At 42.2% G+C, this 19,027-nt stretch overlaps 1 protein-coding gene across 1 annotated transcript; it reads right to left on the reverse strand.

Annotated features, from left to right (window-relative positions):
* Positions 1-3,614: 3,614 nt before the first annotated feature.
* GPR161 (G protein-coupled receptor 161) lies at positions 3,615-15,173 on the reverse strand. The gene is made up of 6 exons (XM_020784951.3): positions 14,967-15,173; positions 10,774-11,185; positions 7,821-8,545; positions 7,077-7,181; positions 6,015-6,134; positions 3,615-3,995 (listed from the first exon to the last, which is right to left on the reverse strand). Exons 2-6 carry the CDS (start codon positions 11,139-11,141, stop codon positions 3,748-3,750), a joined length of 1,566 nt encoding a protein of 521 aa, XP_020640610.2. The 5' UTR covers positions 11,142-11,185; positions 14,967-15,173; the 3' UTR covers positions 3,615-3,747.
* Between the last annotated feature and the right edge of the window lie 3,854 nt (positions 15,174-19,027).

Consider the following 19,027-nt stretch of genomic DNA (forward strand, 5'->3'; position numbering starts at 1 on the left):
AACATGAATTTGACCAAACTCCGGGAGGCAGTGGAAGACAGTCAGGTACATGGGGGCACGACTTAATGACTAAACAACAACTAAACAAGTTGGACACGACTTAACGACTAAACAACAATGTGGTTATCTATAACTAGTTGCTCCCCACCTGTGGAACAATCTGCCCATGGAGATACACCTGGCACCCTCGTTGGAAGGGTTTAAATGAGCTTTGAAAACTTGACTCTTCTGTCAGGCTTTCCCTGAGCATTAAGTTGCTGATGTCTCTGCTTCTCCTCTATCATCCTTTTTGCCATCCTTTCATCCTCCTTTCTACCATCTTTATAGCCATCTGTTTTAATTTATATCATTAGTTATTGTATCTGTTGAATGTTTGTATTATTTTATTCTTACTGTGTTTTAATATTGTGTTGTTTGTCTTATTAGCCGCCCAGAGTAGCCTGGCTGCCAGATGGTGCAGGGTATAAATCTAATAAATAAATTAATAAATAAAATTAACACACACACCCTCTTTCCACCAGTGGGAGTGTTCTGGGTAGAACTGTTATTCAAGGAGAGCCGCTGCCAATGGAAATAAACTCTGGAACCAATCAATATGTAGAAAGTACCTTTTCTTACCTGGACTTGTCTTTTGAAGTGAAAAAGAGATCAGTGTTCATATGTATTTATTTTTCAAAGCATTAACATAGAAAACCATGTATCCTTTTTTAAAACTTGGGAAGGAGATACAAACTGAACATTCAACCAACTCTTATGAGAATGTTTTCATTAACTGCTGCAATATAATGCCCTACACTGACTGTAGCTATACTATCTTTCATTCCACCCACTGTAAAAGTGCGGCTAGCATCAAATATTTTTTAACTGAAATAAAGAGAAAACTTTCTCAACCACTTGAAAATATATGGTTTTTTTTAAACTTGGGACATCACTTTCCATTGCCATAAACTTGGTCCAAGATCGTCTGGAAACTGAGTGCTGTGAGTATCTTGAAAGGCATGGCAAAAATTACTTTTTTACTAATTTCCAGAATTCCTCAGTCAGTATAGTCACTATCTATGGGATTCTGAGAGTTGTAGCCAAAGAAATATCTTTTTGCCCATATGTGCCTATCACAGATGCGACATTAAGATGCTGCAAGAGGATGTTTACCTGTGGGCCAGATTTCAATATTCCTTTCAAAAGTTATTTTGCTTTATATTTGCTCCATTTTCAATTGTCAGCCACCTGGGGTTGATCTGGACCTGATTATATCTGGAAGGTCTGGTTAGTCTCAGTTTACAATGAAGAAAAGGTGAAGGAAGTATAAAATGTAGCAAGTGCGTGTAGAAAGGAGGATCAGTGGAGTGCTTAACATGTTCCTCAAAAGTTACTGAGGCCTATCAGTATTGCAGGAAAACATTTCAAGCTTCTAATTAGTACAGTTGAAATATTGTAAATATAAGCTAAGAAAATGTCTGGGGAAAAGACTAAGAATTTGACTCCTGCTATTGCAGTCCAGGTTGGCTATTCTGGCTCGGCCCTTTCTTAACAGCCTGCAGCCTAATTTCTGCAAGTGATCAGTTCAGACCTCTGACAATCCTCTGTTCCTGTTAGCTTGCTGGGTAGGAATGAAGAGGAAAGCAGAAAAGGCTGGCAAAAATAAGTAATCAGTCCAGCTTAGGCTGTAAGCCAGTCTACTACTGATGCGTGGTCCCCAAGGACTACCTAAAGGGAATGTGGCCCTCAGTAGAAAAAAAGTTTGGGGGGCCCAGGTTTAACCAAAGACTGCTGGGTGTATTTTGCCATGCTGTATTTTGAGAGGAAGTCTCATCGTTGACTGATATTTGTCAAAGTCTGATTATAATGTAGGCAAAGCACAACATAGGAAAATGCCCACTTGTTTTAGAGGAATCAAGGCCGAAAAGCAATACAGCTTTTGAAAAATCTGGGAGTGATAATATGAAATTAGATGCTATACGCCGATAAACCAAGAATGACTGAATAGATAGCACTGATTTACAGTATAAACTGGTACATGCGCACATCTGGCTGTTTCCCCAGTAGATTTCTTAACTTTTTCTGGTTTTGCTGAAAAAAGTCTATTTTGTGGCATTTAAAACAAAATAATAAGGATGGGGGTTTGGCTGGAGCAAAATGCTGTGGAAGGGCCTAAAACATGCCAAAGGAAGAGGGCAGAAAGGGACTTTTTTAGAATCACATTTGGAAAAGAAAAGGTTTACACACATTTAGGAGAGGCCCATGTAGTCCACAGAACACACTTCAGTCATATCTTGTCAAAATAATCTTTGCTGTAGGGACAATTGCATCAACTTTTTACTTCAGCTTTTTAGTGCTAAAACCTTTTCCAGCAATACTATTTTATAGATGGAAAAATATTAAAATATCCCTAAAATGACCTTTAATCTCTTCTAAAGAAAATAATGGAGATGGAAAGTACTCACTGCCATTTTGGCAAGGTAATTAGCGGCAGTGACAGAATTTTGTAAATTTTCAAATTTTCAGTGATATGCTCCAGTCACTATCATTTTTACAACTTATTTTGGTCATTTTTTTTAACTATTGTTTTGGGAGTGCCTATTGCAAAGGTTACAATGTACTGAACTGACATGTTGACAAAAATAAAGAGGAAAAAATTAATCAAACTGATAACCGATTTGCTGAAATTCCATAGTCACAACTGAATCACTGGAACTTATGAAGGAAATGATTTACCAAAACAATGGGCCTAATTTAGTTGTGACTTACTATAAGACTTCAGCTATTGTGGCACTTTAAAGACTACAAAATATGTTACAGTCTGAACTTTTCTTGATCAGAATCCACTTTTTCAGATTTCTTGTGTTTGAACAAATAGATTTTGATCCAGAAATAAATTTGTTAAAATGCAACAATATTTTGCACTTTTTTTCTTCCTTTCATCTGCCAGAATCCTGAGCTGAAATGCTGAATCCTCTCTATGTCTCTGCATATGTCCAAACCGCACTCGCTTAGATATATATGAAAGAATAGCACTTTAAAAAAATATGCAGTATATTCTGATGGAGATGGCACCGCACTGTTCTCCCAGAAACAACTATACTTTCTGCATCTTTGGAAAAGAAAGAACCACAGGGGAAAGTACAGAATGACAATCACTGGATGCCTTTGCTAGTTGTAAAAAGGGACACCCCCACCCACCAAAAAAGAGTGAAGTATGAGTAAGAGCCTAGCAGGGGAGCTACCCAAATTCTCAACCTTTCCTCAACACAAGACTGGATAGGCCTCGTATTTGATTTTTAAGACAACAATTGTTCGTTATATTATTTTACAGCAAACAGACTGTGTTTGTGATATTTTCCAGGCAGATAGAGGGGAAGATATTGCTAACTGTGTTGGTAGACTGAAGAGGGGGGGGGGGGAAAGGCTGGAAAAGGAAGCTGCAAGCCGTGCAATGCCACTGAAAACAAGACAACCTGCAAGTTATCATTCATGTTCTGAGTGGGTTGTTTCTTGTTCTTGAGTTCCCTTTTGTTTTAAATCTGCTTCCTAGGCAAGCCACCACCTGATCACCCAAATTTTATCCTACAAGAATGGCGGGGGGGGAGAAGAAAAATTGCACGCACACACTCTAATACTGTTAAGACAAGTCTTCAAGTCTTTTTCTTGACTTTAAAAAAAAACTGGAGGCTTTTTGTTTTCTTTCACAAGAAAGAAGAGCCCTGCATCGTCTTTAGTGGTTTTGTTTGTTCCCCTGTGGAAGTGATTCTAAGAATTCCCTTCCTCGATGCTCTGTAGCTGCAGTCTTTGGCCGGCATGGCTCCTGCCGCCTCGCCGTGCGCAGGGATTGCTTCCTGCCACAGTTCGCACTGGAAACAAAGAGCCAGGTAAAGCGTCTCCTCCAAACAAAGTGATCTTCACGTCGGCTTCGATAGCTTTGGCCAAGCTGGAGGCGTAGCTGTCCAAAGACTTATGAACGTCAGCTTTCACATGAAGCACAGAATTCTTTGCTGCTTCTGAACAGGAAAAATATAGATAGAGCTTAGTACGACAATACGGTACGGAAGCCTTGTGCATAAGGATGGATTGGGCTGTTGTCAGGGTGAGTTCAGGACATTTTGCTGACTGAGGCAGAGCAGCAAAAGGGGTCTCTTGTTGACCCAAATCAAGGTGCCTAGCATCTAAACTCAACCAAATTATTTCTGGCACACAAAACAGAAAAATCCCTCCTAGACTTCTCCCCAGTAAACACACAATGCCCACAAATTAAATAAACTTAACATTTGTTGCCCTTTTGCTAGTGTTAATACTGACCGAGGCAGCTATCTCACTCTGTCTAATGACAGAGTTGGCCCTGGATGGTGTAAACAGATGTGTAGTGCTTCAGTGAGTACCTATTTATTAGGACTTTGAGTTTCGGGATCCCTAGTGGCTTACGTATCTGGCTGCAGTTAAAGGTTGGGAGTTCAAATCCCCACTGTGCTTTCTTGACAGAGGCTAGACTTGATGATCTATAGGGTCCCTTCCAGTTGTTTAGTTCTAAGGTGGGGGTGGTTGTCATATAGAATGACATAATGCATTAGAAACTCAAGACAGGTATACATCTGAAGATTTGACTTGATTGAAAGGTCACCTCTCTGTACACTTAAAGTGGAATATGTTGCACCTACATGTCAAGGACATACAGCAAAATGAATCTTAGAGAGACAGAAACAAAACTGAACCCAAAATATTTTGTTCCTATCTGTAAAGCTAGGTGACTTCAACCCTGAAAAACTCTGTCTGCTCATGAAGAGGACAGACACAGTGAATGAAATGTACTCTGCCATTCATGATACACCCTAAAATCTCCTTCGAACAGATGAGGGTAGTTCCATTCTATGAGCTAATGTTGTCAGCCCATATTAGGTATTTTCTGCGACTTCTTGCTCCCTGCCCACCCACCCACCCACCATTTCGGGCATCAAATAGCTTGCCTAGCCTAGTCTCAGAAGTAGTTCAGATAATATTACTTTTCCAACATTTGTCATTTGCTTTTGGTCAGGTTCCCTTCATTTTCTGCATCTGCCCTTCTAATTCTGTGTGCTTGCAGTTTATACAACCGCAGCAGAGATGGGAAAAGTCACTATTTGGACTAGAATCCTAAAGTGCTGTGGCCAGCATGACTGCGCAGCTGAATGAACTCCAGGGGTTGTAATCCCCCAAAGTAACACTTCTGAGCTTTCTGTGTGTATGCTTTTAGCCCTCAATGTTTTATTCATAAATGGGACTAATCCTCTTTTAAAGCTATCTAAGTAGCCATCACTACATCACTATGGACAGCAAATTCAATGGTTATAAACATTATCATCAGTGGCTATTTCTTAGGTTCTTCTCCTGACTGGAGTATCTTGTGCATCCTGAGCCATTCTGCATCCTATTGGCCATTTTGTCTTGTCTTTGTAAACCTAGAAGTCCCCCCTCCATGTTTTTTTACACACACCCAGCCCTGCTCCAGCTCCTCTCAAACGTAATCCTTCTTACTCACCTTCCTTGTACCTTTCTCCTTGTTTAAGAACCTTTTAAAAAACCATTTCTTTCATCCCTCCCTTGTCCTAGCAATTAATCTTGAGCCTGGTTTTCTAAAACACACCTTGATAGCACTAGGTTAGGCAAGGTTGTTTAAAGAGCTGGAATGCTACATTATGATGAGGAAGATGTTCATCCTCAACCTTTATTCTGGGCAGGAAGAATTTGTTCTACTGGTAATACAAAGTGAACATATCCCTGTAATATAATTCATAGTGTAAACTGTTTAAAAAGCAAATATCTTAAATAAATCTTTGTGCTTCCTCCACCTGTCTGGTCTTCCCCTTAATGCTACTCTTATCTGTAATTTTTTTCAGTAGAGATGTGTCTGATTTTAATTCTTGCCTAGTGCTTGATGACATTTAAAATGGTGTACAGTTTTGAAAGCAGCATAAATGTGAAATATAGTTGTGGATGGAATTCTTGGTGTAGGCAAATAAGCCTTAAAATATCCAGCCTCTGCACACCTTTAATTTGTTCCACTTCATCTTCAAATGTCACAGAACTCCGGCGTCGATGGGGATACACACAATGTGGGTGGTGAACTCCATCAGAACTGTAGTCTTCTAGCAACATAACATCTGTTCCTAAAACAGAACACACGGACAATGAACATAGAGAAATTTTCCTATTTTGGAGGCACAGAGACCTCCCATCCTCTAGGTTTAAGAAAACCATCACCTAGCTGGATGTGTTGAACTACATCTCCCATCATCCTTGGCCAGTAGTGGTCATGCTGGTTAGAGAAGATGGGAGGTATTGGCCCAGCACATATGGAAGGTATCATGGTCTAGGAGGCAGGATGAAGTTCTTTTAAAGAAGTTTAATGGTTTTCCAAGAAATGGCACAACCCCTTGTGAAATCATGAAGCTCTCCATCTTATGTTTCACACTGGGCATGGAGACTGGAAGAACTGTGAGGACAAATGATTAGAGAGGGTATGTTCCAGGGAGCATGAGAGGGTCTCGGAAAAGTTAAACACCACCCATCTCCCTCCCACCATCCTATCTTGCAGATAACACCCCTTTCGGCAACATTCAGTTATGATTTTTTTAAAAATAATTTCCCCTCATTTTTAGAGCTGCTAAGGCCCCTCCCAGTGTATCGTGCAAGTAGAAAGCTGGTCCTCACAACCTCCAAAGTTGTCAGTGCCCCCCTCCATGCTAAGGCTTTTCTACACTGAATGTGAGGACATCGTATGGAAGGAAATTTTGTGACTTGTAATACTGGGCTGTGGCTATCTGGCATGGCCCTATCCCAATTCAAAATAAGTTACTTGAAATGACACCTGAACAGGGAGGGCTTCAGTTCCTTTTTATTCTGTGCAGGTAAATTGTAATTTATTTGGTGCAGCCTCAGCCCTGCTGACAACCATGTCCTTCTAAATCTTGTCTCAACAAGGCTTTTTATTTCTTGCTATCTGGGCATTTTGCTTCTGTCAGTATAAATTAGATTGCATTAGCTTTGAAGTGACTGTGTCACATATCAGATTCATGGCCTGTGCGAGTGAACAAATAAAGAAGGGTTACCTGAATCCTGAGAACAGCTGAAGCCTGTATCTCCTGTGCTGCTGCTGTGTCCTAAAGTCCTCTCACCTGCCATGAGAGCCGTGAGGTGGGGAGATAGTCCCAGATCTGCAAAAGAGTTTCAGCATTAGCAAACTACAGTCTGGAGGAGAGATTGGAGATGGAACAAAACCATCTTCAAATACTCTTTAAAGGTATCTTTTATCCAACTCTTGATTTAACCAGCAGCCGAGCCTGTGACATTTATACTCTGAATTAAAATGCCACTAAAAGTTTGCCTAATTCAGAGTGAACTTCATAGGAAGGATTTGATCTCCCAAGGTGAAATTGAAGGCAACGAAGGCCTATCTATTTCTTTTGCTTGCTTGCTTAATTAATTTTATATGCTGCCTTTTTCTTCGTAGGAAAAATGTGGATAGTTCAGTTGTTTAGGTTTCTGGCTGAAGAGCCAGAGGTTGGCAGTTTGATTCCCCACTGTGCCTCCGGTGAGTAGAGCCAGCCTGTGTAGCCTTGGGCAAGCTGTAGTCCCATGATACCCCCAGCAGAAGGAAATGGTAAAACATTTCTGGGTACTCTGTACCTGAAAACCCTGAAAAGAGTTACCTATTAAATCAGAACTGAGTTAACGGCACATGATTATCAGTAATATAATGTATTTCCCTGTAAGAATGAGGAACTGGGTTTAAATGACTTGGCCATATATCATAATTGTAAGCTTGAATAAATGATAAAGTTTTTTTAAATTACCTGTGATTCTATTAGAAATACTAAATAATCTGGATGTCCTCTGTCGTTGTACAAATGATTCTCTGTAGTACCGGTCTCCAAAGCACATTCCCAATAATTCCTTGCGTACAGTTTTATTCCAAAGTCCATAAATCAAAGGGTGGCAGATCGCACTTGTAAAAGATAACCAAGTTGCCAAGGTCTCCCACGTAGGGGAAATACTGTTTTTCCCCCAAAGTGCCTCAGAAGTTATTACCACCATGTAAGGCCCCCATGTAATGACAAAAGCACCAATCACAACCAAGATGGTTATCAAAGCTTTGCACTGATTGGCAGAATAAACCACCCCTTGGAAAGCGTTCCTTCGGCTGCCGGAGGAGGAAGTCGAAGTGCTAGAGTTCTTTCTCCCGTTCCTTTGAGCATCTTCTTCTGCAATCACCACACTCCCACAGTGGATCTTCCGTGCTTTAATCCTGGCCACGCGGAAGATGAATCCGTAGCAAATCATCATGACCATGAAAGGGAGCAGTGCACACCAGATCTGCCAAAAGGCAGTGTAGCCTGCCTGTTTATGCCATGCAGCCACACACATCCATTTGAATTGATCAAACTCTAAAGAAGACCAACCAAAGAGGGGAGGAAGGCATCCAATCAGAGAATGTAGCCAAACATATAAAATGGCCAAAACTGCCCTGTTTCCTGTAATCTTCATTGGGTAAACCATTGGGTACAGGACAGCATAGTACCTGAAAAACATAAAAGGGGGATTCAGTAATATCGAGGAACATGCAGTAAGTGGAATGAGTAATAGGAGACAGGAAATAAGAAGAGGAGTGCCACTCATACTGGCATACAAAGTATTTTAAGTATTGCACATCTTGGGGCTCAAGGATCCAATGCTGATAGGACTGAGGTATGGCTCTTAAAGTACTTCGTGATATTGACAAATTGAAAGAGCAAGACTTGCTTTGGATTGGTTCCAGTAATCACATGTGCTGGAACCGATTCAAACCACAGCAATCCTGTTTGCACCAGAAAAGTAGACTCTACTTGGCAGGAGCAGAAAGGTACAGGTAGCAATGCATGGGAGGGGGGTGCAGCCTGGCAGAGACACTGATCACCATCTTTAAGAGCCCACCAGCCCATCTCTGACGCACTCCAAACAGCCTGTGTAGTCACCCTCTGAAAGGGTGTTTAAAACCTTACATAAATCACTTGCAGTGATGGAATCATCTACGTATGCCAGGACAAATGTTGACTTCTTTATATCAAGGGGTGACTTGTGGACCAGGATGGAGAGGTGTCCCACCCCACCCCAAATTTTGGTGGTGTACCCCCTGCCTCAGTCACTCACTACTCTCAGATGTATCCAGTGGGGACTGTCCATCTGTAGACAAAGCATGGCTGGTATAATGAAGTTTCCCTTTGGCTGCAAACCCCCCAGTCCTATTCAGAGGCCTGCCAGAACACATTGGCACAGAATGGGACGGGGGGGGACAAAGTGCAGCCTTGGAGTCACACACAGCCCCAAGACTGTTTTTAAAGCCCTCTGTCCTTCCCTGGCTCTCTTTTTTCTTGTCCAAGAGAGGCAAACTGCAGCTCCTGGAATTCACCAGAGATAGCAATTCACCTTTTAGGTAAGTCGCTGGGACCCTCAGCACCATTTAGCAGTGGAAAAGAAAGGAGGGAGAAATCATCTTTCTCTGATATCAGACGTAAACCATTGATGTTACATGAAATGTGTGCATTAATCAGAGTGTAATAAATTGCAACTCGAATCAACGATGCACTAACCCTGAAGATGCAAGCCATGGCAATTTGTAGGGAGGAAGAGACATGTTGGGGGAAAATAATGTCACAACCTGGGTTTAGTTTTCCAACACAGCCATGCACTACATTATTACTCATCAATAGAAGAAGAAAAGCAAGCCATTCAGTGCTAACAAAGATGTTTCCTTGTTCCCGCTGTACTATCTGGCATCTGCCCTTACCCTCCACCCTGGAGGCCTTTGCTTGACCACCTCCAATCTCTACTACGATATTTTCTGTTTTTGGAAAGTGCAAACAAGAGTTATTAATGAATTCTTGATAGCTACTGTTAAAAAAAAGATATTTTGCTTTTAATAGATGGAGTTCTGTGTTAATAGAACTAGAATGTTCCTAAAGAAAGACGCTCAGAAGGCACTGTTTATGTCCCAGATAGGAAATATGCCAAGGCTGAGGGCCAAACTCAGAGTCTACCATGTCAGCACTACTGCCAAATTTGCTGCTGTAGCTGTAGCAGCTACTACAGCAACTTTGGCAGCTTTTTGTGGCAGAAAGAGAGGAGGAAGATGAGAAGGAAACAAGGATGACAGGGAGGATGAAGAGAAGGGCATGAAGGGGAAAGCAAGAAGTAGAGAAAAGAATGAGGTTTGGCCAGAGAGGGAGGAGGGTTGATTTGGGACATGGTTTCAGCAGTGTCTTCATGGTAATGATGCAACCATGCTGCCATATTGTGGTGCGTTTTTAGCAGGGCAACCCAGCAAAGGCAATAGTAACAATAACAACAACAACAACAATAGATTCACAGGAGCACACAGGCTGCATGTTGCCTACTGTAGTGAACAATACGCTCTGCTGAAGTGCATATAATAAGTTTGGTATCTTATTCTTAGAACCAATACTTAGAACCCTGCTAGATGAGACCAATGGTCCATCTCATCCAGCTTCTTTTTTCCTATACTAGATTTTGGGAAATTCCACACTGGAAATTTCTGTTTGATACTGTTTTGCCACTGATGTATTCACAATTATGCTCTAAAAATTCTCAGTTTATGGGCAAGTTTGTAACATGCTATTCAAAATGTAGTATCCTTCTGTTTCCTAGCACATTTAATTTTTATCTTTCTGTTTCAAAGCACATTTAATTGGCTTTTAATTTTTTTTGAGGTATGCTAACTCCCACGTAGTTCATAAAGAAAAGACATCATACCGGTCGATAGCAATGAGTCCGAGGGTAAGCATACTGGCAGAGCTGATTAGCATATACAGCAGGGCAGAAAAATTGCACCAGACCACGCCGAAGATCCATTCCCGACGGATGGAGCTGGTCACAACGAAAGGAAGCACAAGCACAGAAAGCAGGAGGTTGGAGAGGGTAAGGCTGAAGACAAACTTGTTGCTGAGTGTGAGGAGGTAGGACTTCTTGTAGAGCGTGAGGACAATCACCAGGTTCCCCAAACAGATAAGAATGGCAATGACAATAATAGCAATGGACTCCGTCACTCTGCCTGCTCCATTTTCCAGAACGGTAAGGTTTCCTGAGGTGTTCTTGTGACTGAAAGAGGAGTTGATGCTCATTGTCAGAGCCTACTGCAGTGGAGCAGCCGGGACATGCTGGGTACCTGCAAAAAACAAACAAACCAGGAGGTAACACAAGGAATTGGAACGTTATCAGTTGAGTGCTGTACCTTTCTTATGACTATGATTATTCAAATGTCTTTTAAACTGGGCCTAAAACTAAATTCTGCGTCCCATGATAATCTGTTCTTTTGGTGTAATTGTATTTCATTATTTCTTATCACTGTGACACACATGCATGCCATTTCCAAATTTCAATTTTGGGAGAGAGGTGGGATATAAGTCAAATAAACAAATAAACCAAAGTGTGCTTGAAATATGCGTTCAGCACCAATGCACAGAAGTGTGCTGATGATACACAGAACAAAATGTGTACAGTGGTTTAAATCCTGTTGCTTAGTGTGGTAAGTTGCATAAGAATAGGCCTGCTGACTCAGTGGAGATCTGGTGAGTCCAACTTTCAAGTTTAATTGATTCAAATGGGCCTACTCTAGTAGCAACTTACTATGCTAAAGTCACAACTTTGAATCAAAGGGCCCTGTGGAGAAGCTGACTCATCGGATCCCCGCTGATTCAATGGACCCACTCTAGAGTGACTTACAAAGCAATAGGATTTCTGCCAGTCTGTCTTATTCCATAAATTGGGAAATGCTGAAGGTGCGTGGTCGGAAAACCATGTTACAGCTCCCATGTATGTTCAGCTCTGTTTCCTTGCTCATCCTCTTTTGTAAGCCAAAGAGCTGGCATTTGTCCATAGACACTTTCCATAGTCATGTGGCCAGCATGAGTAGACACGGAACATCGTTATCTTCCCATCAAGATGGCACCTATTCATCTACTCGCATTTGTATGCTTTTGAACTACTAGGTTGGCAGGACCCGGGACAAGTAACGGAGGTTCACTCTGTTGCGTGGTTTTGAACTGCCAACCTTTCGATCAACAGCCCAGTGGTTCAGCAGTTTAATGCACAGTGCCATTCATGTCCCTTTCTAACCATGTAGGAAATGCCATATTACTTCTTATAAGAATCACGTTGCAAGCTCAATCAAAATCAAAATGTCCCATGTTGGCTTGTAAAAAATGAGTTCACCACCAGTCAGTGCCAACCTCTTATTTACAGCGAATTAAATTTCAAACTCAAAATACATCCAGTCCTGAGACCTTTGTCAAGACTGCACATTTCATTTAATGGAGGTATTAAACTGTAATTATGTAATAGGTAAAATTGTATCTAAGAACTATGCTCTGCTTAATTTTATCCTGCAACGCAGGTCCATTTATAGTGAAGCAGTTTGGAAAACAATGGATTTAGCACGTTTTCTCTAACATTTATAAAATCACATCTCTGTGGATTGTTTATTAAGAACATAAAGAGCATGTGAAATATGTTTCCCAAGGCAATGACTCTCTTTATCTTCAAAATGACACTTCCTGGCTTCACTGTAGCAGGTGTGTGGATAATCATGAGCTTATAATGATTATTATATGAGGAGCAGTTTGTAAGCTAACTCACTACTGGCTATTACTTTCTTACACAGTTTGGTACATAGCCTAGATAATCCTTCATGTCCCCTGACACTGTTTAATTATGTTCTTTGATGTATAACAGTATTTCCAGAAATTAAAGCCCAAGTACCCATTAGGTTCACTGTAAATTAGACTTGATAGCCATCACAAAAACAGACAATTTGAGAGCAAGCAATATTAAAATCTCCCCCTTTTAGTCTTTAGGTGAATATTGGAATTTCTGTCCATGGCCAATAGCATTTTGGAAATGCACAATAGTGTGTTCAATAATTAATACTGAAAACACTTTCCAACAAAGCAAAATTGCAATTCTTAACAAAACCTGTAAGATATGCTGATTGGTTCAATTATGTTATACATCTGATCAAGACAAAAACTGTGTGAAGTGTGGCTGCCTTCTCTCAGGTGCCATGCCCACTTACCACAGATGATCTAAGCAAGAAGTCCAAAGGCTTACTGCTCAGAGGTACCGTCTGGTAAAATTTAAGCTCTTTTAATGATGAAACCAGTGTCCTTAGATGGAGAAGGATAAGCCTGTGCTTAATTTTCCCATGAAAGTCAGTGGGATTTTTTGAAAATCTTTGCCTGGGATCACTGTGAAGTTTCTTTCTGCTGATTGGCAATATACAAATGTTGCATATTTGATTTGAGTCTGTTGATCCACAATGAACACTGTATATGATACAATCTCATTCAATATGCCATACCATGCAGTAGCCATAAGGCAGAAAAGAAGTAGGGCTACCAGTAACCTTCCTGAGAAACCAGTCTCATAGAGCTTTGCACCTCTCCTGCAAACCATCTAGGAACCATTTCACCAGGCTGACAAACCTCCAAACTACAATTCCCTCTGGGTACTCATGTGTCAGTGTAGAATGTACCTACAGGTAAGTAACCTACAATTTAGAGCCCAAGCAATTTCAATTTCAATTCATTTCAGTTTCCATTTATTGTCATTGAACGTATATACACCATATACACATACAACGAAATTCACGAAGAACACTCAGACCAGACCAAAACACACAGGCAGACACTCGTAACAATCCCTAAGTTCTCAAAATATGGCAAAAAAGGCGGTTTGAAAAAAAGATTTTGCTTATAAGTGATGCAGTGTATCAGTGATGATCTACCTGTTTGAAAAAAAAAACCCTTCCCCTGTTACTCCCCAGAGCAGCAGAGGAAGTGCTCAATTTCCCAATATCCTGAAGTGGCTTGCTTATTAAGCCACTTCAGGATATTGGAAATTCGAAACAGCCAGACCAAATAAGGTCTCTTGAAGTCCCAGATACCATTTGGATGCCAGAATCACACCAAATGGCATATCGTCCCTCCACCTGACCAAAAACAACCCTATTTAGACTTCACCAAAATGGCCAGTGTAGACAAGCGACTTAGATTAGGCTCTCGGAATGTCTTGATCCGGCCTTATGAGATCTTTAGCAGGCCAAAAAGGCTCTCTGTTTTTTTTTGGGGGGGGGGGTTGTTTTTGCAGAGAACTGGTTTATTCACACATTCCCAAGTGACATAAGGTGGCTCAACAGAAAAGCGGCTCAGCTTCCACAGAAGGACGCCTCGGCGTGTGACGGTGGGCAGCCAGGTCGCCTCACCTACCAGGCCGAAGGCGCACGGATTGAAGCCACAAGATCTCCCCTTCTCATCTCGGAAGGGGGCCGGAGCTCGATTTGGAGTAGGGCTCGATGAGAGACGGGACCCCTGCTCATGGAGCTTGGCACCATCTCGCAGCAATCCCAGCGGAGAGGCAGCTGTCCGTAGTTGGCAAAGTAAACCCTCCCCAGAGGCCCTGACAAGCACCGCCGCTCGCCCGGAGAAACCTCTCCTTCTTCCCGGAGGAAAGGGAGCCTGATCGGCTGCTTGCATGAGAAATCGAAAGCCTTCGCTTTTCCTGCTGCCGCCGGGGATTGCCAAGGGAGCCCAGCCACGCTCGCCGGCCTGTGCCGGGCCGGAGTTCCCTTCCCGGTCCTCCTCCAGCGGCCTCTCGCGGAGGCGTGGAGAAAAGTGGCGGGGCGCCCGCATTTGGCCCGCGCTGTGTGCCACCCTTTGCCCGGCGTGCCAGTCCCGCGATCGACGAGAGAAGGCGGCAGATTCTCCCACGGAGGCCCCGCAGGATCGACAGCCCGCCCAAGACAAGAGGATCCATATCTTGCTTCCGAGGCAGAGACTCCCCCCCCACCCCCAGTCTCACACAATGGGGTCTCCTTGGCGCTCGATTTTATTGGGGGGAGGCGGAGGAACCCGCCAGATTCCTTCCACCGGGAGGACCGGGGACCCACTCACCGTCAGATCAAGCCGCTCCCTTTTTGCTCTGCTGGCTTGTTTAGTGATGGGGCGATTTAGGGTGGGGGGTTTCAGGTTACCGCTCCCCAGACCCCCCACAGTCTCCTCCGCGAGAGTTTCAGAAAAATTGTCCGACCCCCACGCTTCCCCGTCCATCCCCCCCCATCTACTCTTTTCACATCCCTCCACCTCCTCCATCCCCCCCCCGTTTCACTCCTCCCATTTCCCCACCCCATCCCTTTCCCTCCTCTCCTCCTTTGTCCTTTTAAAAGTTCGTGGCTCCCGTTTTTCTTATATTTTTCTAAGGGATTCTCATCCTGTTCTAGCCTTTCCAGCTAGGAAAAAGAAGAGTTTTAAAATGCTGTCTTTTTTTTTATTTTGGAAGCCAACAGGTTTGCTTGGAGAGCCGCTGGGGGGAGAATCTGGTCTGCAACCGTCACCATCGGAACAAATTGTTTATATTTTATACCAATTTTCCACCCAGCATTCATAGCTTTCACACTTCAGAGAACTTCCTTGCTGTTGCTCACTTTGTTGTATAACACTCATTCCTCCTCCTTCACCTGGAGCTTAAAACACAAAGATGTGAAGGTATGCGGGTGGGGGGAAGCAGGATTTAGATTTAATCTCAGTTTACACAGCAAACAGGAAAAACATTTTGACAGAAGAAGAGTGCTTTCAATACATGAAACAAAGCACCACATTGGTAATGCAAGCTATGGAATTTAACCATTATTTCTAAAAAATACTGTAAAATTTATTTATTTATTTATTTATTTATTTATTTATTTATAATGTTTTTACCCCACCCAAGGCAGCTTAATCGTTAAACAACAATATTTAAAGCTAAAAACAAATGCAAAAAAGGGATCAAACTACTCAAAGAAATGGTAAACAAAAGCAATACCAAAAACATATTCAAAGCAGTGGAAGGGAGTTCCAAAATCTGGGAGCCACCACAGAGAAAAGCCTCTGCCATGTAGCCACCAAACACACCTGTGAAGATGGCAGCGCCATGAGAAAGATCTCTCCTGATGGATTGAATCACTTAACTGAGAGCCTGTGCTGGGAAGTAGGTACACTAGAAATGGGACCTGAGGTCAAGACCTTGTTTAACCACTAAAGACACTACTTGGCTTGGGTCAGTCACAATCTCTTGACCTAACCTACTTCCTGTTCTGACTGCAAGAATCAAAAGGGGTGTGAGAATAAGATATGTAGGTCTTCGAGAAAGGTCCAACATAAATGCAAATAATAATTCCATTAAAAGTTTAAACACTGTGCCTGAAATCCAGTTGCAAGTGAAAACTAGGGCAGGCCCACTGAGTCAGTGGAATTTATGGAGGTCGTCATTGTTTAGTCGTGCTCGACTCTTCGTGACCCCATGGACCAGAGCATGCCAGGCCCTCCTATCTTCCAGTGCCTCCTGGAGTTGGGTCAAATTCATGTTGGTCGCTTTGATGACACTGTCCAACCATCTCATCCTCTGTCGTCCCCTTCTCCTCTTGCCGTCACACTTTCCCAACATCAAGGTCTTTTCCAAGGAGTCTTCTCTTCTCATGAGATGGCCAAAGTATTGGAGCCTCAGCTTCAGGATCTGTCCTTCCAGTGAGCACTCAGGGTTGATTTCCTTTAGAATGGATAGGTTTGTTCTCCTTGCAGTCCAGGGGACTCTCAAGAGCCTACTCCAGCACCACAACTCAAAAGCATCAATTCTTTGGCGGTCAGCTTTCTTTATGGTCCAGCTCTCACTTCCCTACATCATGACAGGAAAAACTATAGCTTTGACTATTTGGACTTTTGTTGGCAAGGTGATGTCTCTGCTTTTTAAGATGCTGTCAAGGTTTGTCATCGCTTTCCTCCCAAGAAGCAGGTGTCTTTTAATTTCGTGGCTGCTGTCTCCATCTGCAGTGATCATGGAGCCCAAGAAAGTAAAATCTGTCACTGCCTCCATATCTTCCCCTTCTGTTTCCCAGGAGGTGATGGGACCAGTGGCCATGATCTTAGTTTTTTTTTATGTTGAGTTTCAAGCTCTTTTTTGCACCCTCCTCTTTCACCCTCATTATCAGGTTCTTTAATTCCTCCTCACTTTCTGCCATCAGAGTGGTATCATCTGCATATCAGAGGTTGTTGATATTTCTTCCGGCAATCTTAATTCCAGCTTGGGATTCCTCCAGTCCAGCCTTCTGCATGATGTATTCTGCATATAAGTTAAATAAGCCGGGGGACAATATACAGCTCTCCTCTTGTGCTGTTGGAAAAGAGTGTTTGTGATGACCAGATTGTTCTCTTGACAAAACTCTATTAGCCTTTGCCCTATTTCGTTTTGAACTCCAAGGCCAAACTTCCCTGTTGTTCCTTTTATCTCTACTTTAGCATTCCAGTCCCCTAGAATGAGAAGAACATCATTCTTTGGTGTCAGTTCTAGAAGGTGTTGTAAATCTTCAAAAAATTGTTCAATTTCAGTCTCCTCAGCAATGGTGGTTGGTGCATAAACTTGGTTTATTGTGATGTTGAAAGGTCTGCCTTGGATTTGTATTGACATCATTCTATCATTTTTGAGATTATATCCCATTACAGCTTTTCCCACTCTTTTGTTGACTATGAGGGCTACTCCATTCCTTCTACAGGCTTCTTGCCCACAATAGTAGATATGATAATCATCTGAGTTGAATTCATCCATTCCTGTCCATTTTAGTTCACTGATGCCCAGGATGTTGATGTTTAATCTTGCCATCTCCTGTTTGACCACCTCCAGCTTACCAAGGTTCATGGATCTTACATTCCATGTTCCTATGCAGTATTTTTCTTTGCAGCATTGGACTTTCCTTTCACTTCCAGGCACGTCCACAGCTGAGTGTCCTTTCGGCTTTGGCCCAACCACTTCATTAGCTCTGGAGCTACTTGTACTTGTCCTCCACTCTTCCTCAGTAACATGTTGGATGCCTTCCGACCTGAGGGGCCCATCTTCCAGCATCATATCTTTTAGCCTTTTGTTTCTGATCATGGGGCGTTCTTGGCAAAGATACTGGAGTGGCTTGCCATTTCCTACTCCAGGTGGATTGCGTTTAGTTGGAACTCTCCAGTATGACCTGTCCGTCTTCGGTGGCCCTGCACGGCATAGCCCATAGCTTCTCTGAGTTACTCAAGCCCCTTCGCCATGACAAGGCAGCAATCCATGAAGGGGAATTTATGGAGGAGTTCTCACCAAATATCCACTGATTGAATGAGTGTACTCTAGTTGTGACTTACTAAAGGATTTCAGCCACTGTAGGGCAGGGAGGAGAAATCTGTGGCTTCCCAGATGTTGTTAGAATCTAATTCCCATCAATTTTAGCTAGCCTCATCAATGATGAAGATTACACAAATGCAGGACTGAGTGATACCTTTTACTGAACTGATAAAAAATCAAACACATTGCAAAGTTTTGTGGAGAAAATTCCACTTCTTCAGGCTCTTTATATAGAAAACTCTGAAAAGGGTTGCCATAAGCTAGAATTGACTTGATTACACATAATTATTATTAATTTAATATGAATATTTCCCTGTAAACTTGAGGAACTGGGTTTAAATAACCTACTGTATTATTATTACCATCTCCAAATCATGGGCTAAGTCACAGGAAGCCAGAATGCAGGTGAATATTTAGGGAGGAAACCCAAACTGTTAGAGCAATATAACAATGAAACCAATTACCTCAGTAATTGTGAGACTTCCCAACACTGGAAGCATTCAAAGACAGCTAGACAGCTTTCCGTCTGATTAACCTGGATTCCTGAATGGAGCAGGGGTTGGCCTTGATGGCTTTAAGGCCTCTTGCAACTCTATTAGGTTATGATTCTATGAATATAGATGTTTAAAATTAAACACAACTATATGGTAAGATCAATAATACATTTGAACCATATGGTACACTAGTACTGTAGATTTTAAAAAATGTTGCAATTGCATCTATAAACTTGCAATCAGATCAATTGTTACATTTTGTTCACCGTTGTTACTTGCTGTCAAGTTGTCTGCGATTTGTGGAACCTATGAATGAGTGATCTCCAAAATATCTA

The sequence above is a fragment of the Pogona vitticeps genome, chromosome 3, assembly GCF_051106095.1.
Source record: "Pogona vitticeps strain Pit_001003342236 chromosome 3, PviZW2.1, whole genome shotgun sequence".
NCBI lineage: Eukaryota > Metazoa > Chordata > Lepidosauria > Squamata > Agamidae > Pogona > Pogona vitticeps.

Coding starts and splice junctions, on each gene's coding strand:
- GPR161 (XM_020784951.3), bottom strand. CDS start 11,141: ATGAGCATCAACTCCTCTTTCAGTCACAAGAACACCTCAGGAAACCTT. Junction 7,182..7,820: donor TATTTCTAATAGAATCACAG/GTAATTTAAAAA, acceptor ACTCTTTTGCAG/ATCTGGGACTATCTCCCCAC. Junction 3,996..6,014: donor TGAAGTGGAACAAATTAAAG/GTGTGCAGAGGC, acceptor TTTCCTGTTCAG/AAGCAGCAAAGAATTCTGTG.